The sequence below is a fragment of the Bombus fervidus genome, chromosome 17, assembly GCF_041682495.2.
Source record: "Bombus fervidus isolate BK054 chromosome 17, iyBomFerv1, whole genome shotgun sequence".
In the NCBI taxonomy this organism is placed as follows: Eukaryota; Metazoa; Arthropoda; class Insecta; order Hymenoptera; family Apidae; genus Bombus; species Bombus fervidus.
This window is the reverse complement of record NC_091533.1, coordinates 3,754,690-3,773,261: the sequence shown is the minus strand read 5'-3', so window position 1 is coordinate 3,773,261 and position 18,572 is coordinate 3,754,690. Positions and strand designations below refer to the sequence as shown.

General features: G+C 38.1%; 4 protein-coding genes across 8 annotated transcripts in view; 2 read left to right on the top strand and 2 right to left on the bottom strand.

Moving 5' to 3' along the window:
- The window catches only part of LOC139996097 (prohormone-1), a 61,210-nt gene that overhangs the window by 18,356 nt on the left and 24,282 nt on the right, over positions 1-18,572 (bottom strand). The window contains exon 1 of one of the 2 annotated variants that reach the window (XM_072020182.1): positions 7,521-7,729. The exons of the other annotated variant lie outside the window; for it this stretch is intronic. The gene's annotated coding sequence lies outside the window, so the exon portion shown is untranslated. Of the gene's footprint in view, positions 1-7,520; positions 7,730-18,572 lie in introns of those variants that run through there. 2 annotated transcript variants of the gene reach the window in all.
- LOC139996096 (uncharacterized) lies at positions 1,000-13,117 on the top strand. 2 transcript variants are annotated; one of them, XM_072020179.1, is made up of 3 exons: positions 1,000-1,576; positions 12,365-12,538; positions 12,669-13,117. In XM_072020179.1, exons 1-3 carry the CDS (start codon positions 1,433-1,435, stop codon positions 12,753-12,755), a joined length of 405 nt encoding a protein of 134 aa, XP_071876280.1. In that variant the 5' UTR covers positions 1,000-1,432; the 3' UTR covers positions 12,756-13,117. The 2 variants fall into 2 exon arrangements, with proteins under 2 accessions (XP_071876280.1, XP_071876279.1); XM_072020178.1 differs by having other exon boundaries at positions 12,365-12,544.
- LOC139996091 (tRNA (uracil-5-)-methyltransferase homolog A) lies at positions 13,281-15,592 on the bottom strand. Its single transcript, XM_072020171.1, has 8 exons — positions 15,299-15,592; positions 15,026-15,184; positions 14,772-14,967; positions 14,562-14,689; positions 14,245-14,495; positions 13,937-14,171; positions 13,677-13,869; positions 13,281-13,604 (listed from the first exon to the last, which is right to left on the bottom strand). The coding sequence occupies exons 1-8, from the start codon at positions 15,590-15,592 to the stop codon at positions 13,357-13,359; spliced, it is 1,704 nt and encodes a 567-aa protein (XP_071876272.1). The 3' UTR covers positions 13,281-13,356.
- On the top strand, positions 15,434-18,419 carry Pnkp (Polynucleotide kinase 3'-phosphatase). Of its 3 annotated transcripts, none has more exons than XM_072020173.1 (9): positions 15,434-15,572; positions 16,028-16,169; positions 16,259-16,767; positions 16,824-17,069; positions 17,141-17,209; positions 17,278-17,547; positions 17,623-17,904; positions 17,975-18,036; positions 18,094-18,419. In XM_072020173.1, the coding sequence occupies exons 2-9, from the start codon at positions 16,028-16,030 to the stop codon at positions 18,215-18,217; spliced, it is 1,704 nt and encodes a 567-aa protein (XP_071876274.1). In that variant the 5' UTR covers positions 15,434-15,572; the 3' UTR covers positions 18,218-18,419. The 3 variants fall into 3 exon arrangements, with proteins under 3 accessions (XP_071876274.1, XP_071876275.1, XP_071876273.1); XM_072020174.1 differs by lacking the exon at positions 15,434-15,572 and adding an exon at positions 15,617-15,734; XM_072020172.1 differs by lacking the exon at positions 15,434-15,572 and adding an exon at positions 15,725-15,821.

The following is an 18,572-nucleotide window of genomic DNA, read 5'->3' as shown; positions in this document are numbered from 1 at the left end:
TCGCGTTCGTCGCGAAGAAGCTCTTTCGGTGTAAATGAGTTTACGAACAAGTTGCTCGATGTCTATTTACGTTAAAGGAACACGAACGAACGTTTTTGATGGCTGGGTCCAAACTTGCCATAACTTCGCGTTAAGCGCTAGGCTAAAGCTAAAACAGAGTGTGTAACGGAGGAAAGACCTCGGAGGTTTCCGAGAAGCAGCCCGATTAATCGAGAATAAAAGGACGAAGAGACGCGAACTCTTATTAGGAAGGGAACTCGGTGAGAGAACGAGCGAAAAGCCAAAGGCGGAGATTAAGATCCCATTTGCAGCGAGAAATTTTCGGAGTTTCCAACCAGAGTTACAATTCCCTGATCAATTCTTGACTTTGTAGTCACGATCTATTCCCTAACGAGACTGGCCACAAGTCGGATAGCACCGTGGCGAATTTGCCAACTGCATCTTTCCAACAAGTTCTCAAGTTTTGAAACGCGACTGAATTTATAAGAGAGTTTGCGTTTCTCAACTTTTAGTGAGTTGCGCGTTGGCGCGTACACGTGAAATCAACTCAACTAAACTCGTTACGTACAATTTTCAATCCCTACGAGTATGCTCGACTTGTACGTCGACTCTACGCCACCTTTTTGCCCAGTTTCCGATTCGCCGATGATTCTCAACCTGTATGCTCGGCCGATTATATAGTTCGTCATTGCGTTTCTCCGTTATGATAAGGAAGATCGAGAGGAGGGTTGGGGCGACATATTTATCACGACGAGCACCGCAGTATCGAGGCTCGCCAAACCAGATACATCTATCTGCGTGAATTTACTAACGTTGCTCCGATTCGCTGGAAGAAGATCGTTTTCGATGTTTTTCCGACGTTCGCGCTCGCAAGATCGAATCTCGTGCGGCAGAAAATGTGCGTCAGAATGGCAGGATAACGCGCGCGGTTTCCCGAATTGGACGGACATTTCCAGCGCCTGCGTAACATGGAGCACGCGTACGAAGTATATAGGAGAGCGGTTGCCGCTCGAGGCGTCACATTGCGTCCTCGAGTACATCCTTCGTCTTTCTGCAATAACCCACGTACAGGACATCGTCGATAACCATCGTTTGGTATCCTTTGCCAGTTTAGAAATTCGAGGTGTCGCACAACTAGCTGCTTCTCAACTTGCAAACGAATCGAGTCGGAAAGCCGCCGCGCTCGTCCTTTTTCTTGCCTCGAAACGTTAAGATAAATAGATAAGGCTGATCAAAGAAAAGTTTCGAATCACCGTAATTCCGATCGCATCTCGGTCAAGATCTGGAGTGAGATCGTTCCATCGCGGGAAAGCTTCCTTCGATCCAAGCAAAGAAACGATCGATTCGCAAAAAGGTGTACTCACGGATGCTGTAGTTTTACTCGAGAACCGCGAGACCATTCGACAAACGAAGAAGCAAAATACAAATATAAATGGGCAACGGAGTGATTCCATTGATGTTAGTGGCGATGGTGCCCATAATCGGTGGTACTATCGGCCAGCGTGCTCTCAGCAAGAGGAACGCGCCAACGAATCTCGATTATCCCGACTATTCGACCAAGTACGACGAGTATCCGGTGAGTAACTCGAAACATTCACGAAGCTCGTTTGCTTGTTCCTTTGTTGCGTCATAGTTCGTCGTAACGAAAACCACTACGTGGCTACGTAGATTGACCGATGGTCGCGTCGAAAGAAAGGTAAAGTTACATCGAAATGGGAGTGAACGTACAAGATCGTAGTCCAAGGGACTTTTCTTAATATTTTAGCCACAAGTATCGTCCTGTCTAGATCGCTCGTGGATTCCTACGTCGTTTTAATTCGCATAACACGTAGTAGCGTAGCTTTGTAAACGATGTTCGATGCGACGATCGTTTGATTCGAGCGAATCTTACCGGCAACGTCTCGGCTACCGCAAATTAGAGAAATTTGTTTGCGGCGGTCGTAAATTTTCATTCTCTTGCAGTCGATTTCGCAAGGGAAGTAAACGGAGGGCGATTTTAAATCACAATCAACAAGTAGAGTCGCATGCTCTTCCGCTAGATTCTCCCTTCTTCCTGTCTCTGTTTATCTCTGTGTTTGCGTTTTACGAATTTTCATTTTACCGTGAACGTCTTCGAGAAAGCTATAACGTGGTTGTCTTCGAAGAACATCGATTCATCGTGTTTCCTACAAAATCGCATTTAGCTGAAAAGAATGAAACTTCGACAACAAACGTAAAACTTGCTTGTATATCGTCCGATTTGTTTTGTAACGGTGTTTCGAAAAACGAAATAGCTTGGAAAAGTTCGTGATCGGAAATACAAAGGATGGATCGTCGAAAAGGATCGATATGGTCGCCTTTGCTTTCGATTCCAAACGAAAAGTATATAGGTTCCATCTAGTAATCGTGCGATAGAATATCCAATTCTTTGTCGTTCGCTTCCCACAATTTTCATCTCTCCCGAGATCCTCCTGAAATTTCATTCTTCTCGAATTTCTTTATTACTTGGTAGATTCATTTTCGCAGCTTTCTTTGTTTTGCGGTAAACGAGGGTTTTGCGTAAGCTGAGAATATTACTGTCACCGGTGTCGACCGTTTTCTTATTTTTATTTGCTCCGTGACGCTGAACGCGGAAGCTTGTTGTCGTTGAATCAATTCAATGATATTTCGCTTTTCGCCGATCAATCGTACGCGTCTTTCAAACGTACTAGCGTACCTTTTACCGATATTCATCGGCCAAGTCAATGCGTTTCAAGCTTTCGCGTCGAATAAAGCGCAACAGTTGGACATTCTTCGGATTAATCTTAAATCTACGTCGACGTCGAAGCGACGATGTTTTTATCGATTTACACGCAGAACAATAAAACAGGAAAGTTTCGAACGTACGACGCACCGTGCAATCCTCTTTGACCAGTACGTTCGAACGTTGTTTCCCGAAAATGTTTAACCGCTACGTTTAACCAACTTAAAAATTTACCTTCGAATACGATTTTTCTCTTTTCAAAGAAAAAAAAAAAAAAAAGAACATTGCGAAAGGACGACAGTAGAAACCATCGGTATTTTTAAAGTTGGCAAATTTCGTACAAAGATCAACTCGGTTCTGTCTCGAAAGTCGATAAACTTCAAATTACAATTAAACGAATTTAAAGATCGATCGATTTCAAGTTAGAAAATTTTGGGATGAAGTGGTTTTTAAGTTACGCTCGTAATAAGTTTCCATAAGTTTCAAGCACGTAACGTGCTTCTTGTCTTCGACGTTAAATCGCCTTTCGAAGAAATATCTGCACCCTGCGTGTACTAAAACGATCGACAGGATATAGAATCGTATTTTGCCGTTAATTCAATTTCAACCAAAATGTGCTACGGACCCTTATTCAAAGTTTCCATACAATTACCGATGAAATTAAAACGAAATGGAAGCGACGCGACGTCGGGTCGCGCGGAATTCAATTACAATACTTACTATTAATCGGTCGGATTTTCTACCGATTAATTAATCGTTCGATTAATCCCTCTTGCGTAGCAATTTTCGTTCTGCTATTCTTGCAAATTGTTCTCGTTCTTCGAATCGTCGTCGATTAATAATCCTCCGCTAGACAGTTCGTTCGAGTAAAATCGAAACTGTCTCCCGATTCAATTCGAAACGAACAACTTCGACTTGTCGTTTGCTCGTTTAGTCGCAATCCATGCGCGTTAATTCAGACGCCTGTCTCCAAGTTGAACCACTTAATTAATGAATTATTTCCAACTGCATTAATCATATTTACGTTCCACCGACGAAATAAGGCAACGCTAGTCTGCCCCGTTGGCTCTACGCTAATTAGTCACCCTATCCGTACGCTGCTTTCTATTAATTATTGGTTAATCCCGCAAACGATCAGCTTTTCGACCCGAGGTAGACACATTTTTCACGACGTACGATAATTATCTTGTACGACTTTTTTGGCCAATTATATATACATATATACATAATGATATATATGTATCATTGTCATTATATATATATATATATATAATGACAATGACGTGTCGGCTGTCCCTTTTATCTTTCGTTTCGCTCGATATTTACTATTTACTCGAACTCGTTTTCATGTCATTAATGTTATTCGTCTATGTATGCTTGCACGTCCGATTGAAAGCTACGGTTTAGATATCTGCTGATATGGTTGAGAGATAACGTCAGAGGAATTATTGTAATTTATATTATATTTATATACATCGAGCCGTATCAATGTCTTTTTGCAACATTTTATTCGCCCAACATTGTAGAGATTGTCACTGTTTGTCTCCTTTCCTATCTCTTCCGACAAAGGTCACCCACCTATTTTTCTTCGTTAAGGAGTTAACAAGATTACGACCCTATGATATATGATGCAGGCCAAAATTCACACTGTTTCGTTCAGATGAAATCAATACTTAGAAGCAACTGAACGCCAGGACAAATTTTCCTCGGATCGGTCGATTAAATTTCTCAAATGTCGATCGAGGAAACATGGGTTTGCCATTTGATACGAATCCTATTGTTCTCGGCAGATGTAGACGCGAGAGAAAGAAATTTTGGATTTCGCTCTAATCTTTCATATAGCGTGTCAAGGTTAAGACACTGGTTGATATTTCCAGCGTTAAAGTCTCTGAAAGGATGTCGCATCGAGTCGTGTCAACCGAACAAGTTTCAATCGGCAACTTCGACACATTTAAACTCCGGCGTTTCGATTTCTTCGATCCTTCTACGAGAATATTCGTCTTCGATCTGATGGAATGTTTCTATCTTGATGCGGAGAATACGCCTTGGAACGTTATTGCTATCGTTTGCCGATAAAATACGAGAAAATAATGAGACAAAGTACAAAGCCGAGGAGAGAAGTTTCGCGGTCAAGCAATTCGTTTGAATTACGTGATGTCTAAAGGAGCGCGTCTCGTTGTTGTGCTCGGAGTTCATCTTTCCGCCATTGGCAACTTCGTGGCAATAACTTTTATGTGCCGGCTAATAAAAACGTGTCATCAACGTGACTTTAATCATCGTTAAATCGATTCAACACCGCGTCGTCGAATTATTTGCGGCAGGAGACGATCGTTCTCTCGGTGTCAAGATTAGACGAAGCTTTCTATCTTTCGATGCGTTTCTCGACTGTCAGCCGTCGCTCCAGTAACGTCTCAAAATCTTCTTTCTCTCGAACGGCTACAAGAAGATAGATTTTCGCAAAAGATGATACATATTATAGGGAACATTTTGAGGTCTCGTTAACGCTGTAACGAAACACATTTTTCATCAAATTTGAGGCGAATCTGAAAATGTATATAAACGTCACAAGATATTTATTGGAAGAAACGGAATGTATTCATAAATCACGATATTTAGTCGGACCATCTTCCACGCTAGTTGTACGTTTAACATCATTGTTCATACTGTAGATATCTTAATTTTAGGTATATTTTTTTTATTAATTCGTCTAAATTTTCTGCGACAAGTGTTCGAATATTTTTGTGAGCTACCGTATCTGTTACTTTACACCTGGATTCGGGAATTATCGCGATACGTGAGTTTTTGTGGCAACGTCGTTCTTCGACAAGATGACAAGACAATGTCGATAGGCGCAAACACGGTAGAACACCGAGAATAAGATGCGTTTTATTAAAAGTGTACTATTGGGTTGACAACTAAGCGATTACCACCTAATGACCCAATACTTTTATTTGCTTCGTTAGCCCGAATTTCGAAAGGCAAAAACGTTCCTTCGATGTATAAACTAGCGCACTTTGCGTGTACCTTCGCGAACGATACGCTTCGATTCCACGCAACGGAGCAAATATCTCGAGCTATAAATTTTCCCCGATATACGCCCACGCATTCTTTCTTCTTCGTTTTCAGCATCTCGCGGCTGCTTTTTAACGCGTATTTATGCGGCGAAGCATCTGCTTGGGCGGTCGCGATCTCCTTAAGCGCTCGCAAAACAACGATTTACAGTGATTGTTTGTTCCGGCGTAAGAAAAATGTTGAAACTTTCTTCGAAACCGCGCACGTTAACGCGAATGAAATTGCACTCGACGCGAGTCTCGAGCGACGTGACGCGTCGTACAGGTGCATACGTATAGCGTCCCGTGGCGTGCGTCGGTCGATGCTAAAATTTCAAATAGACCGAGTTATCGCACAAGTATGACGACGCGACGATGTTGAAAGTGTCGCGTCGGTTCGAGATTATTTCACGTTCCGCACGTAAGGTGAGAGATTCGTACTCCAATCGATAACAATTGATAGTTGTTTCACAGTTTATTATAAAACTGACAGAGTAACGGTACAGAATGTCACATTAACAGAACGGAAAATAGGAACGGAATGGAATGTCGAGTGCTGACTTGAGAGGATTTTTATATCGAGGTTTTGGCTCGTGTGGAGGGGTTATCGCTGGATGCCGGCACGCGGGTATGCTGTTACTGCTTAATTGTAGTTTTAATGGCTATGGTATGCGAACTGGTATGCAAAATATGATTATTCCAAGATCACCGTGACAAAAGCAACGCATGGTCCGATTCGCGCGAAAGTTATGTGGAAAGAGATCGACAGACTTTTCGAATTTGTCGACGAACGAATTCTCTTTGGTTGCAAGCGTCGCGTCGATATCGATAAAAGCATCGACGTTGATCCATTATACGATCCGTTTTTCGAAAGGAGAGCAGCGACGTGTGTACAATTCAAAATAATTCAACGTTTCGAGAGTTAGGCCGATGGTAAATTGCTGCTCGTCGCACTCGTTGCAACGGCGTTTTCAACGAGACGAGTCAACTTTTAAAACGAAAGTGGATTCAACGTTACTTTTACGAAGGCTTTAAGAAAGCTATTTCGATCGAGTGCACGTATAATGTAACTACGCTTTCGTTTTCTAACAGTATAGTCGAGCGAAGTAACAGACTCGGCAATGATCGTCAAACGGCCGTTTTTTCATCTTCTCGAGGAAACTCTCTAGCAACGTTTGGAAAATTTCGAAGAAAGAAAATAGAGGCAAAGATTTACGCGTGGGCTGTGCATCATTAAAACTTCATTCCCACGGTTATTTTTTTCCTGGAACGATAACCGAAACTATTTTTCCCGTTCCTTGACCCATTCAATTTTCCTTACCGTGAAAATTCCCCTCGATTTTCCGGCAATCTAGCGACCCAACATCTAATCAACTAGTTTATCGCGATACTTACGATTAGGCTTCGCTCGGTTTCGTCCGCCGAACAAGAAAAAATAAACTTGAACGATATGCTTAATTAAAAGAAGATACGTCGGCCACGTTATTTCTAGATTTATACTGCCGACTGTTGAAAATATACGCACAAAAATATACGAAACTCTACAAGTACAAGATTTTCCCTAAGGAAGAATTATTCTCATATATATATATATAAAAACGCTCTTTTTTTCTTCTCCTTTTGTTTCTTTTTTTCTTTTTCCTACAGTGGCCGCCAACGCATCGCAATCGAACGACTACGTGTTCCATTAGCCATTTCCATATCTATTTAAAACGAACAACAAATTCATTTGGATCGCACGTACGTACGTGTATGCACGCATTTACGCAGAACAGCGCCAACTCTCTCCAACTCGAAATAAATCGATTAATTTGTCCGTCTTTGTCCGCGCGGCGACCATCCGGCTGTGTTGCCCTCCGTGCAATGTTCGTCGGTTACTAAAATTAGCGATAAAGAAATTGGCTGGAAATAGTGTTTAACACGCGAATATTGTTGAACGATACGCGAGCCGGTAAAACGATTACGATACTTGGCCTGTCGGCATTGAAACAACTAAATAGATGACTTTGGCGGACGCTAACAATTATACTCATTTTGGCCTGACGAATGCCCACGTAATGATAGCTTGCGTTTTGCGATTGCCTCGGTGACTGCGACTCGCGCTCGTAGGTTGACGAGCTTTATCGCACGAAAATAATTCTTTTGTCCGACGAAAGTAAAAAAGGAAAGAAACGGAACTACGGTCCGCCGAAAGAGTATTAACTCCGGAGGCCTTAAACGCCATAAAAAATTGGTCACTGAAAGTCAATGGGTGAAAGGAACACGACGAATCGAATCTCTAACGATCAACGGTCGGCGTAGAATAAAACTAGAAAATTTTCGGTAAACGATCCGTTAGAACGTTGGAACATCCGGTTCCCGTTGGCTCTGTTCGCTCTGTTTGTCGATCGTATCGCATCGTATCGACGCCCATTCGGAATTTAATTATCGATAAGCGACAAAGCTTCGATGTCCACGCATTTGTGATTAAATTAGCGATAAGGGCCGACAATGATACAATAATCGGACGACGCGTTATCGCGCTTGATCGCGCTAAGAACAAAGCTCACGATATTTGATAGACGGAGCAGCTTTCAAGTCACGTTAGAAGCATCGATTTTAATTAAATTTTTCAGCGACGATCTAGCGATCGCGCGAGTAACAAGCGACTCTCTATTATATTCTAAAAACGCATCGACGATCGGCTCAGCCTTTTGTAGCCAATGGTTATTAACTATCCTCTTTGTTGTCCAACTTATAATCCTAACGCGTGTGTCATTTGCGCACACATTCTACAAAGTGTCCTTTCCTTCGATCGCTATAAAAAACAGATCAAACTCTATCGGTTTTTTTTGTCCCGTTTTATGGAGATGTTCCTTACATAATCCTGAAGATAGAATCCACTTTGCTCTTTGTATCGTGACTAAGTTCTTTTCTTTTGGCACGTGACACAGTTCGCTAGTCGTGTTAAAATAAAAAAGACCGCCGGAGATGGAAAAAATGTTGCCCGTTTATCTGTTTTTCAAAGATGCGATATGCTCGTGCGCCACACGTTGCCATACGTTACACGCGCGCGAAGGAACATTTGTCTTCGCGTTAACGCGTACTTTTCGAAATTCTCGACTAATCGTGGCAATTGTAATTTCCACGTTTCGTGCCATTCGAAAGCGTATCCACGAATGGATGACGCGTGCATGACACGTCACTAAGTACGATAAGTTATACATAATATATTACACAATCCGATCAAAGAACGAACGATAGAACGCATACCAGTAAATGAATTCATTGGTGCGTATTCGAGATAAAATAACTTCTTACTTTGACAATTTATTCCTTCCTTAATCTATCGTAGAAAGAGACAGATATTTTTAAAAGTTCAAAGAATTTCAATATATTTACTAAGGGAAACTCGAATGAAACGTAATCGATTCGCTTCCACCTTGCACAATGAAATTTGTGTTACGGCTGGGACATCGACGCGTTCCAATTAAAAGGAATTATTTAAGAGACGAGAAAATTTCAGCGGTGAGCAGTGGTTTCGGCATCGACGAGAGAGGTTTAATTTTGTCCAAGTTCCATCGGGATCATCTTTCATTACTCGATAAATTTATTTCAAGTAAATTCCTCCATATTCGATAGACTTTTACCAATAAAATGACACCGCCGCTCAACTACGTATTGGCTCCGAGGGCATTCGAAGGTTATTGAAAATCGTTTACAGAATCGAAAATTGCGCGATCGAAGTCGTTCGACACCTTTTTACCCTCTGCATTCCAGTAAATTTCTCCAGTAAATACGCGTCTGTTAATGTTTTCTTTTCAGACTTTGCAAAGCTTCATTGCCATTAAAAAATACATGGATAATTGCTGTTTGTAATACAACGTACTTTAGCTGGAAAAACACAGACTCAAGGCAATTTTATACCTCAATAGACATTACACGTGGGATAATAAAATTTACTTTTAAAAGTTAATACGCAATAAAAGAATCGTTAGATCGCGTATTTACCTAAATAAAAATATGTTTTTTAGGAGATGCCCGGTTCTTCACACATCCCTATGCAAAATCAATTACGTTAACAATAGTTGCATTAATCGCGTTTGCAAACGTGGAAATTTTCTTCGCCATCGATTAGACTTCTTTCGCCAATCGCTTGCTGCATTTAAGAAAAGTGTTAAAAATGCTAAAAATGCTGAAGAATGTTAAAACGTTGCGTAATTCACTGACATTACTTTCGCGCCATTTATCACCTGTTTTTGTTACAAATCGCAATTATCCGTTCGTTTTATGTTATCGTATTTCTCTGTTGTATCGAAGTGCCAGCCGTTCGTAAATAAATAAATAAATAAATAATAATAAGAATTAAAATAGATAATTAATATTTTACATCTGAGCATTAATTTGCCGTTAATTCGTACGCGTGTTCGCGTATAGTTTATATAAAATGTTCACTTGCGACAGTACGTTGGACAAAGCAGTGCTTGCTTGAGAGTAAATCTACGAAAAGGTTCCGAGTAAGCCCATCAATAAGTTCTTATCGGATTTGCTAATGTCAGCGTGTTCGAAAGGAGGAAAAGATATTTGCTTCGTGTATTTCTTCTTCGATTGTTTCTAATACCAGTGGAACGGCCGTAGGATAAAGACGGCTTTGCTCGATGCTTCTTTTTCAATTACGTGCAAGTTTCTGTACGCTATTGTCGATTGGTGGCAGAGAATTTTAATTACTTTTGACTTTTTTCCAACTGTTCGCGTGTTACTGTCATCGGCGACGTTTTCGTTCTTCGCTTTTGCCCTGCGTCGCTTCGAGCTAACCCTCTGCGAACAAAACTTGAACTGATCTTTTCTTGCAGATCATTCCCGAATACCACTTTCTTTCTATTTGACAAGAGCACAATAAAACATTGCGAGTAAATTGTTTTCTTTTCAACGAATAACGGTATAGTTGACGGGAATCAAAAGAGAAATAGGCAAGAGAGCTTTCTTGGGACGAGTAAGGAAGAATTCGCAGGAAGAAAATTGGCATATCTGCGAATCAGTGGTTTTTATGTTTTTGCGATTGTTACAGATCGATCGTCCGTTTGTGCGATTATTCGTCGAATTCCAGTTGTCACGATTTTTATGATACGTCGCGAGTAAATAAAAGCCGATTGAGAATCCTGTGGGAAATCGCTCGGGTCGTATAATAGCAAGAAAGAAGCGCGTTTATTTACCTCGGCGTGTGTACGTTACAGGCACTTGGGCTTACTTTTCCAAGGGAAATCAAAATTTTACTGGTTACCGGTTTCCATCGTCACGAGAAATTGAACGTATCCTGACCCAGCTAGTTCCGTTATCTTTTATTTTATTTTATATTATTGTCAATTAAATCCATTAGATTCGTTTAATCGCATCACGGTCAATTTTATCTCTGTATTATGGATATACGATTACTTTGCCGTACACCCGATGACTAGTTCGTTGCTCTCTCCGATACGCTTCGGTAAGATGTAACTTGCCTTGATCGAAGAGGAACCCAAATGATATAATAGTCGAGCAAATTGGCTAACTAATCTGAAACGTGTAACGAAGGCGATAATTAGATCCGCATCGAGTTGCCAAGTTTCGGAAAGCTTCGAGCAACGACGAGATAATCGAGTGGAATCCTTTGGCTCGTTAAATCCTTCAAATACGTATATTCCGTGTCCTCGAAAACCGGAGACCTTATTTTCGATTAATTTTCTCGAAATGAAACAATTATTGCTACCAAACTGTAAGATATATTGTATAATCTCGCGATCGTCTCAAGATTTATATCTTACGTCAAAGGAACATCGATTTCTGCCAATTGCCGAGTTAAAGAAAGATTAATCTCTAACAAAACTATATGTAACGCGTTATAAATCCTCCTTTCTTATTGTTAGTTCGTCAAAGCAATGGAAAAGTTGTCAAGTTTACAGATTACAAATGGAAAATACAAAGAGATTGGCTATCGATACCGTTCGTTTCCGTTGGAGAAGATAATTTGTCGCGAAGAAACAGATATTCATCGACTGATGTCGCAAGAAAGTTGTTCGAACGAAAACTACGTGGGTTTTCCTCCGTTTATCTAAAGTAAACTTCTGCCTTTCTGCTATTTCTCGGAAACTTTACGATTGATAAAAATACTAACAAGTCGAATTCGTGCGAAACGGAATTATTAACATGGCAGAATAGGGATCGGCAACGGTTAAAATTAGCGGAAGATGGAAGAGAATTTCCTAGATCCTATTTTCACCCTGGTTGGGCTTTATCCCAGAAACGTGGAGCGAGAAATACGAAAGAAAATCAACAGGAGATTCACGTCAGGTGGCGTGATTCAGCGTTAAAACTCCACGGCAATTATCCTCCGGTCTAATTAATTTTAATTGGCGTAAACATTAAATATCAGGAGTAAGGGACGCGAAAGATCGATGAAAACAAGCAGGATAACAACAGAACCACCTTGTGTCTATGTATTACAGTCAACGCCGCTTGATACCATTCAATTAATTATCGCGCGAATCCTACGCACGTGTAATTACCATACTAGCGAATACCGCAAGTCGTGGTAAGCGTTATTATCACACCGATCGAATCAAACTTTCTTTTCCAGGTGGTAGTGCCAAAGAGGGCGGCTCTTTTGTTCGATCAATTGATGGTCGCGTTGCAAAAAGTTGTGGACAACCAGAACAGAGGAGAACTCGGAGGCAGACCGTTGCCGAGGTCACCGGGGCCTCACTTGCCGCTGGGAAATTCGCAAAACATACCTGCGACGGACGACCAAACGGTGAAGGTCTCATTACAATTTGCCTTACATACTTCTTTGCGCTCTCTCTCTCTCTAACAAATTCGTTGAGAAAGCTACGCCTTTTACGCAAAAGTGAATTTTTCGAAATCAATTTTCATTTGTTATACAGATGGACCTTCAACGGCGCGGACAGGCAAAAGGACGAGTTTACTGGCGTTGTTACTTCAACGCTGTAACATGCTTCAAGAGAAAGTGATAATGAACCAACGTAATCAGTCTACACCGCAACTTCGAAACCCGATTCGACCACGAGATTCCTCGCATGCTTTTCCCGATCAAAAGAGAAACAAATAAAACACAAACTCAGGACAAACTATACCCTAAGTCCAAAAATGATTCTGTCTTTTCTTATGAATCGGACTTACCACTTGTCAGCCTGCGAATTATCGAATCTATTTGTCTACCTCTTCGATGCTGTTCCTTTCTCTTATCCGTTATTAATCACAGTGAAAGCAACAGTTGTATCAAACAATGTGTCAGCTTATATATATCGTTCTGGTTTATAAAACGTTCGACATACAAATATCGATTAAACGTATCTACTTAAAGTGCATCAAACTGGACGAACCGTATTCACTCGATTGCTTCGAAATTTAAGCAATCCCTTATTCATGCATGACATATGCCCTAACATTACCCATCGTATCCTGATTCCCGCAATAATTCGCCTAGAAGGTAAGTTTATTTCAATAGGAGGAATAATTAATCGGATTACAAGCCGTATACGAGAGGCGATACCTTTGTTCGTATCGTTTATTAAAAAAGAAACGTTACAAGAACGAAATATGCAAGTATCGTCAATTATCACGTGCTTTCATGACCGTGGATAATCTTTCCAAACATAGAACTAACTCACAATGTTTGGTATATGGAAACATATCTACAGCAACGGCTTTTATCGGCACCATAGGTTCACCGGTGTATTGCTTTGAGACTGGCCTGGCTAGATCCACTAAATTTTTTGCAGCTGCTCGAGGATCGCAAGATATATATATTAGCCTGGATAATTTTTTCGCCTTGCGCATAGTCAATAACGCTCTTTGATCTGGAATAAACATGTTTATACTTATACATAGTTTCGTCAAAGTTAACAAAAATGACGTTAACGATGTCTTACGAAGTCCGGCTCGCGGTGGGTCCACGACAGCGATAATATCGGGCTTAGTGGTTCTGCGAATTACAGGCGACAAAACATCTTCGGCTTTACCAACAAAAAATTCGCAGTTTGATACTTCGTTCGCGACAACGTTCTCCTTCGCGTCTTTGATAGCATCCTCTATCATTTCTATTCCAAACACCTCGCCACAATACTAAAATCGTTTCTGTCTATTTCTTGTCCATACGATGTTTTATTTAATTATTGATTATTTTTGATACCTTTGAAAATGCAAGGCCTATCGTTCCGGTACCACAACAGATATCGAGAAACGCGGTATCCATGGTCGGCTTTGCCAAATCAATCGCTGCTTTGTACAATACTTCGGCGCCTAACGTGTTCACTTGAAAGAAAGCTTGAGGAGATATACGAAATTTCATACCCAACAACATTTCCTCTATGTATTTCGTTCCGCTAATGTGATAAAAATTGTTTTCACTTTTTCCGTCGACGCTTCTAATTAGAAATAAAAAGCAACTTAATTGGGCGAACGGAACTTAGCTATTGAACACTCTGCCGATTATCATACTTTAGTTTCATTATTTGAAGATATAACGATGTTACTCGTGCTTGTACGCCATTTCCCGTTTCAAAGAAAGTTTTGAGTTGTAATTGTAATTCCTCTAATTTTTCTGAGTTTAAATCTTGTGGATGTATTCCCACTATTACCATCAAATCGTTGCAAAGAGTGCTTCTAACAGTAACTTGTCTCCAATACCCACTATGATTAACTGGATCGAAAGGCTTTAATTCAGTATTTTTTATGAACTCTTCAAGCACCTAAAATACTCTCAATACAAAAAACAAATCTTGGAACTCAAATTGGAATAAACCTAAGCAACTTACCTTAACTACAACTTTCATTGCGTTAGGAATGTGACAAAGATTATCGATAGGTCCCACTGCCGTGGAACCAGCCGCGTAACTAGATAATCTAAATCCTATTACAACTTCATTTTCTTTTTCGCTTTTACCTGAATTAAATTGATATTATACATGATATATTTATCATAATCTATAAAGATAAAGATAAATAAATTTCATATATGGAATTACCAACTGTAAATTCACATTTATTCCTATACTCTGTGATTGTATCTGTACTCAAAATGGGAAGCAATTCACAAGGCAATCCATGATATTTAGTTTTTTGATGATTTAACCAGTCTAAAAGATCACCCTTACTTTCTTTCAACATTTGTTTACAAATAGTTGATAGAATCAAACTCATTTCTTTTTGTTTCAGTTCCAACTAAAAGCACATTATTCTCAAGTTTCTATTATATACATTTTATCTCGTATTGTCTTACTTGATTTGGATAAGGCATTTCCCAAAGGGGAATCGTAGTTAATTTAACTTTATCTTCTATGGATATATTTTGATCATCTTTGTCTAATTTTAAACGCTTCTTTGTAGTTTCTTCTTCTAGTTTCCTTTTTACAAATGGATCTGGTGCAGGTTTTGCAATCTATTTTTAATAGATAAAAATACTTTATGTACATATGCATATAATGATACCAAGTATCAAGACTTCATGATATAATTTGCATTCATAAAATAATATAATACTAAATTAAAATACCTGAGCACTAAGCTTACAATTTTTCCATAAAATTCCATTTAATATTTCTATAGCCTTTCGACGATTTTCCTCGTTTCTAAAAGATACGTAAAGCCATCCACTGCTTCGTTTTGGTGGCTTTATTTTACATGACTGCAACTCTAGCTTCTCATTTAAAAGCTTTTTAAATTCACCAATTCCATAATATTTTGGTAACCCGTGTACCTCGATTTTATACTTCTCTGACGTAAAATCGGCTCTTTCGAGGTATGCATAAGGATTCTTTTCTATTTCGGTAAGTTCGTTTGAAGTCATATTTTTCAAAACTTTTGTTCAATTGTATTTTACGTGATTGATTTAGTGAACATATCAATTTTTACTAATAAACGTAAACATTTAATCTAGCCACTTATTTTCTTCTAGCCTTGATACTCGTGTACTCCATCTGTTATATAAGGTTATGTTTGCGCTTAATCTGAGATCGATATAAATTACTATGTCCATTGGCTTTGATTTGGATAAGAAAACATTCTAGATTGATATCGTAAAAGAATAAATGAATGTATATAAAACATTTATATCGCTTTATTTCGGCTATTTATATCTATAAAGATATTCTTAATAGACCTATTATCAGTTAAAAGATATTGGATACTAAAAGATCAAATATCAGACATCTATTGAATGTTTATTTTCCTTATCAATAATTTTCATGCCGCTACCTTAAAAGTGTTATTTCTTTGTGTCTAGATGAATCAGCAAGCTCAAAGTTGTTATCTGAAAAGCAATGATAAAACGCTAAAGACAGTGTATTTACCACATAAAAAATCAATTATATTGGGTCGTTCTGAAGAGACAAATATTACTGATACACAATGTTCTAGACAACAAGGTTATAATTTTACACTTTGCTCTATGCAATTACCAATTATTTTGATTCATATTTTATCTATAATGTGCATTGTGTATTACTTTTTGTAGTACAACTATATGCAGACTATGAGGAACACAAAGTCTTTATCCAACAAATTGGACTTAGGCCCTGTGGTTTTAATGGCTTTAAAACACGTAAAGATGTTAAATTTATAGGCAATCATGATGATAATTTAGAAATCTTATATGGAAAGCATATTTATCAAATTGAATTTAATCCTCCACCTTTTAAAACTATTTTACCAAAGAAAAGAAATAGGGGCGCAGAGATATGTAATGAGAATGAAGAAAATTCTCATAAAATAGTTAAAGTTGAGGATGATAGTATTCAAAATGAAGACTGCAAAACTCAGGAAAAAGAAGCACGAATAGAAAAGAAGCATATAAAAAATACTCATGATATTTTGAAATTTATAAACAGAAGTAAAATAATTTCTGATAAACTTGAAGATACAGATAATATGATAGATTTAGATACTGAACAGGACACATGGGAAAGTAAGGAAAGTGGAGCATTATTAATATATACAGCACAGGGTGTGGAAAGTCGTTCAAAGGTAAATTAAAGGAATATTGACATTTTTAAGAATGGACTAAATCTTCTTATTTTTAGATAGCAGCATATGATATGGATGGAACCTTAATAAAAACAAAATCTGGTTTAGTATTTCCAAAGGATTATGATGATTGGCAACTTATATATCCTGATGTGCCAAAAAAATTACACAAACTTCATAACGATGGCTATAAAATAGTAATTTTCACTAATCAAGGATCTATTGGATCTGGAAAGATAAATCCAAAATTTTTCAAGAATAAACTTAAAAATATAATTAAAAAAATTGGGGTTCCAATACAGGTATACTTCTTTTTCTATAAATTTACAATAAGTAGAATGATCTTATATGTAATTTACAAATTCATTTACAGATATTTATAGCTACTGGAAGTAACATCTATAGAAAACCAGCAATTGGAATGTGGCAAAAACTGGAGGAGGTAATGGTTATTTTATAAAACGGTTATTCTTACCATGGAAATTTTGATTTTAAATAATTTCTTTACAGAAGAATGATTCTATATCAATTGATAAAGATAATTCCTTTTACGTTGGAGATGCAGCCGGACGCCCAAAAAATTGGGCTCCCGGAAAAAAGAAAGATCATTCGTCAGTTGACCGATTGCTAGCACTTAATTTGGGTTTAAAATTTTACACGCCAGAAGAACATTTTCTCGGTCATAAACAGGCCCATTTTGACTTGCCTACATTTAATCCAAAAAATTTACCGGATGGAGAGATATGCTCGGGAAGCAATATAACTTCAAGCAGTCAAGAAGTAATAATTTTTACTAAACGTTGTTTGAAAGTAATCCTTAAACATGTAATTCTTATATATAATTTATATGTTTAGATTATTCTAATGGTTGGTTGTCCTGGTTCTGGGAAATCACATTTTGTAAGAAATTATTTAAAACATTATGGATATGTTAATAGAGATACTCTGGGAAGTTGGCAGAAATGTATTACTATAATGGAAAAACATATAAACGAAAAAGATAGCGTAGTTATAGATAATACTAATCCTGATTGCGTGTCAAGGCAAAGATATATCGAAGTAGCGAAAAAATATAACATACCCGTAAGATGCTTCGTTATGTTAACAAGTATTGACCATGCAAAACATAACAATAAGGTAATAGTCTAATATGGAGTGATATAACGAAATTTACAATATAGATGCTATACTAAATATTTTATTTCAGTTTCGGGAATTAACCGATCCTAGTCACGTTAAAGTTAACGACCTGGTTATTAATTCTTATATGTAAGTAAAATCAAAACTACATTTATACAAAAGCTTATTATATTGAAATATTTCTAGGAAATCTTATCAGGAACCAAGTTTAGAGGAAGGCTTTACAGAACTTGTTCGTGTAAACTTCGTTCCAAAATTTCAGAAAGAAGAAGATCGTCAGTTTTATGAAATGTATTTGCTTGAAAGATAAATGAAATTTTGTTTACAAAGTACAAATTAATTTAATTAATACACGTGTTGTAATTATTAGTCTCTAGTAAAATAGAATAAGATATTGTATTATTATTTTATAAGTAGACATATCGAATTTGTTTGTATAACTTGATGTCAACAATTTTAAATTATTAGCTGTATTTGTTCATAATTTTTAATAAAACAGCTTCTTTTTTTTATATTTATCCACTTGTATATTGTTTTACTATTATCGCATTTCCTTTACAAAAGTACTGCCACCAAATCTATTGGTATGACCGATAGATTATATACCGATACATACAACAATATATCAATACATATCATGTATGTATGTATGTATATTCCATGGA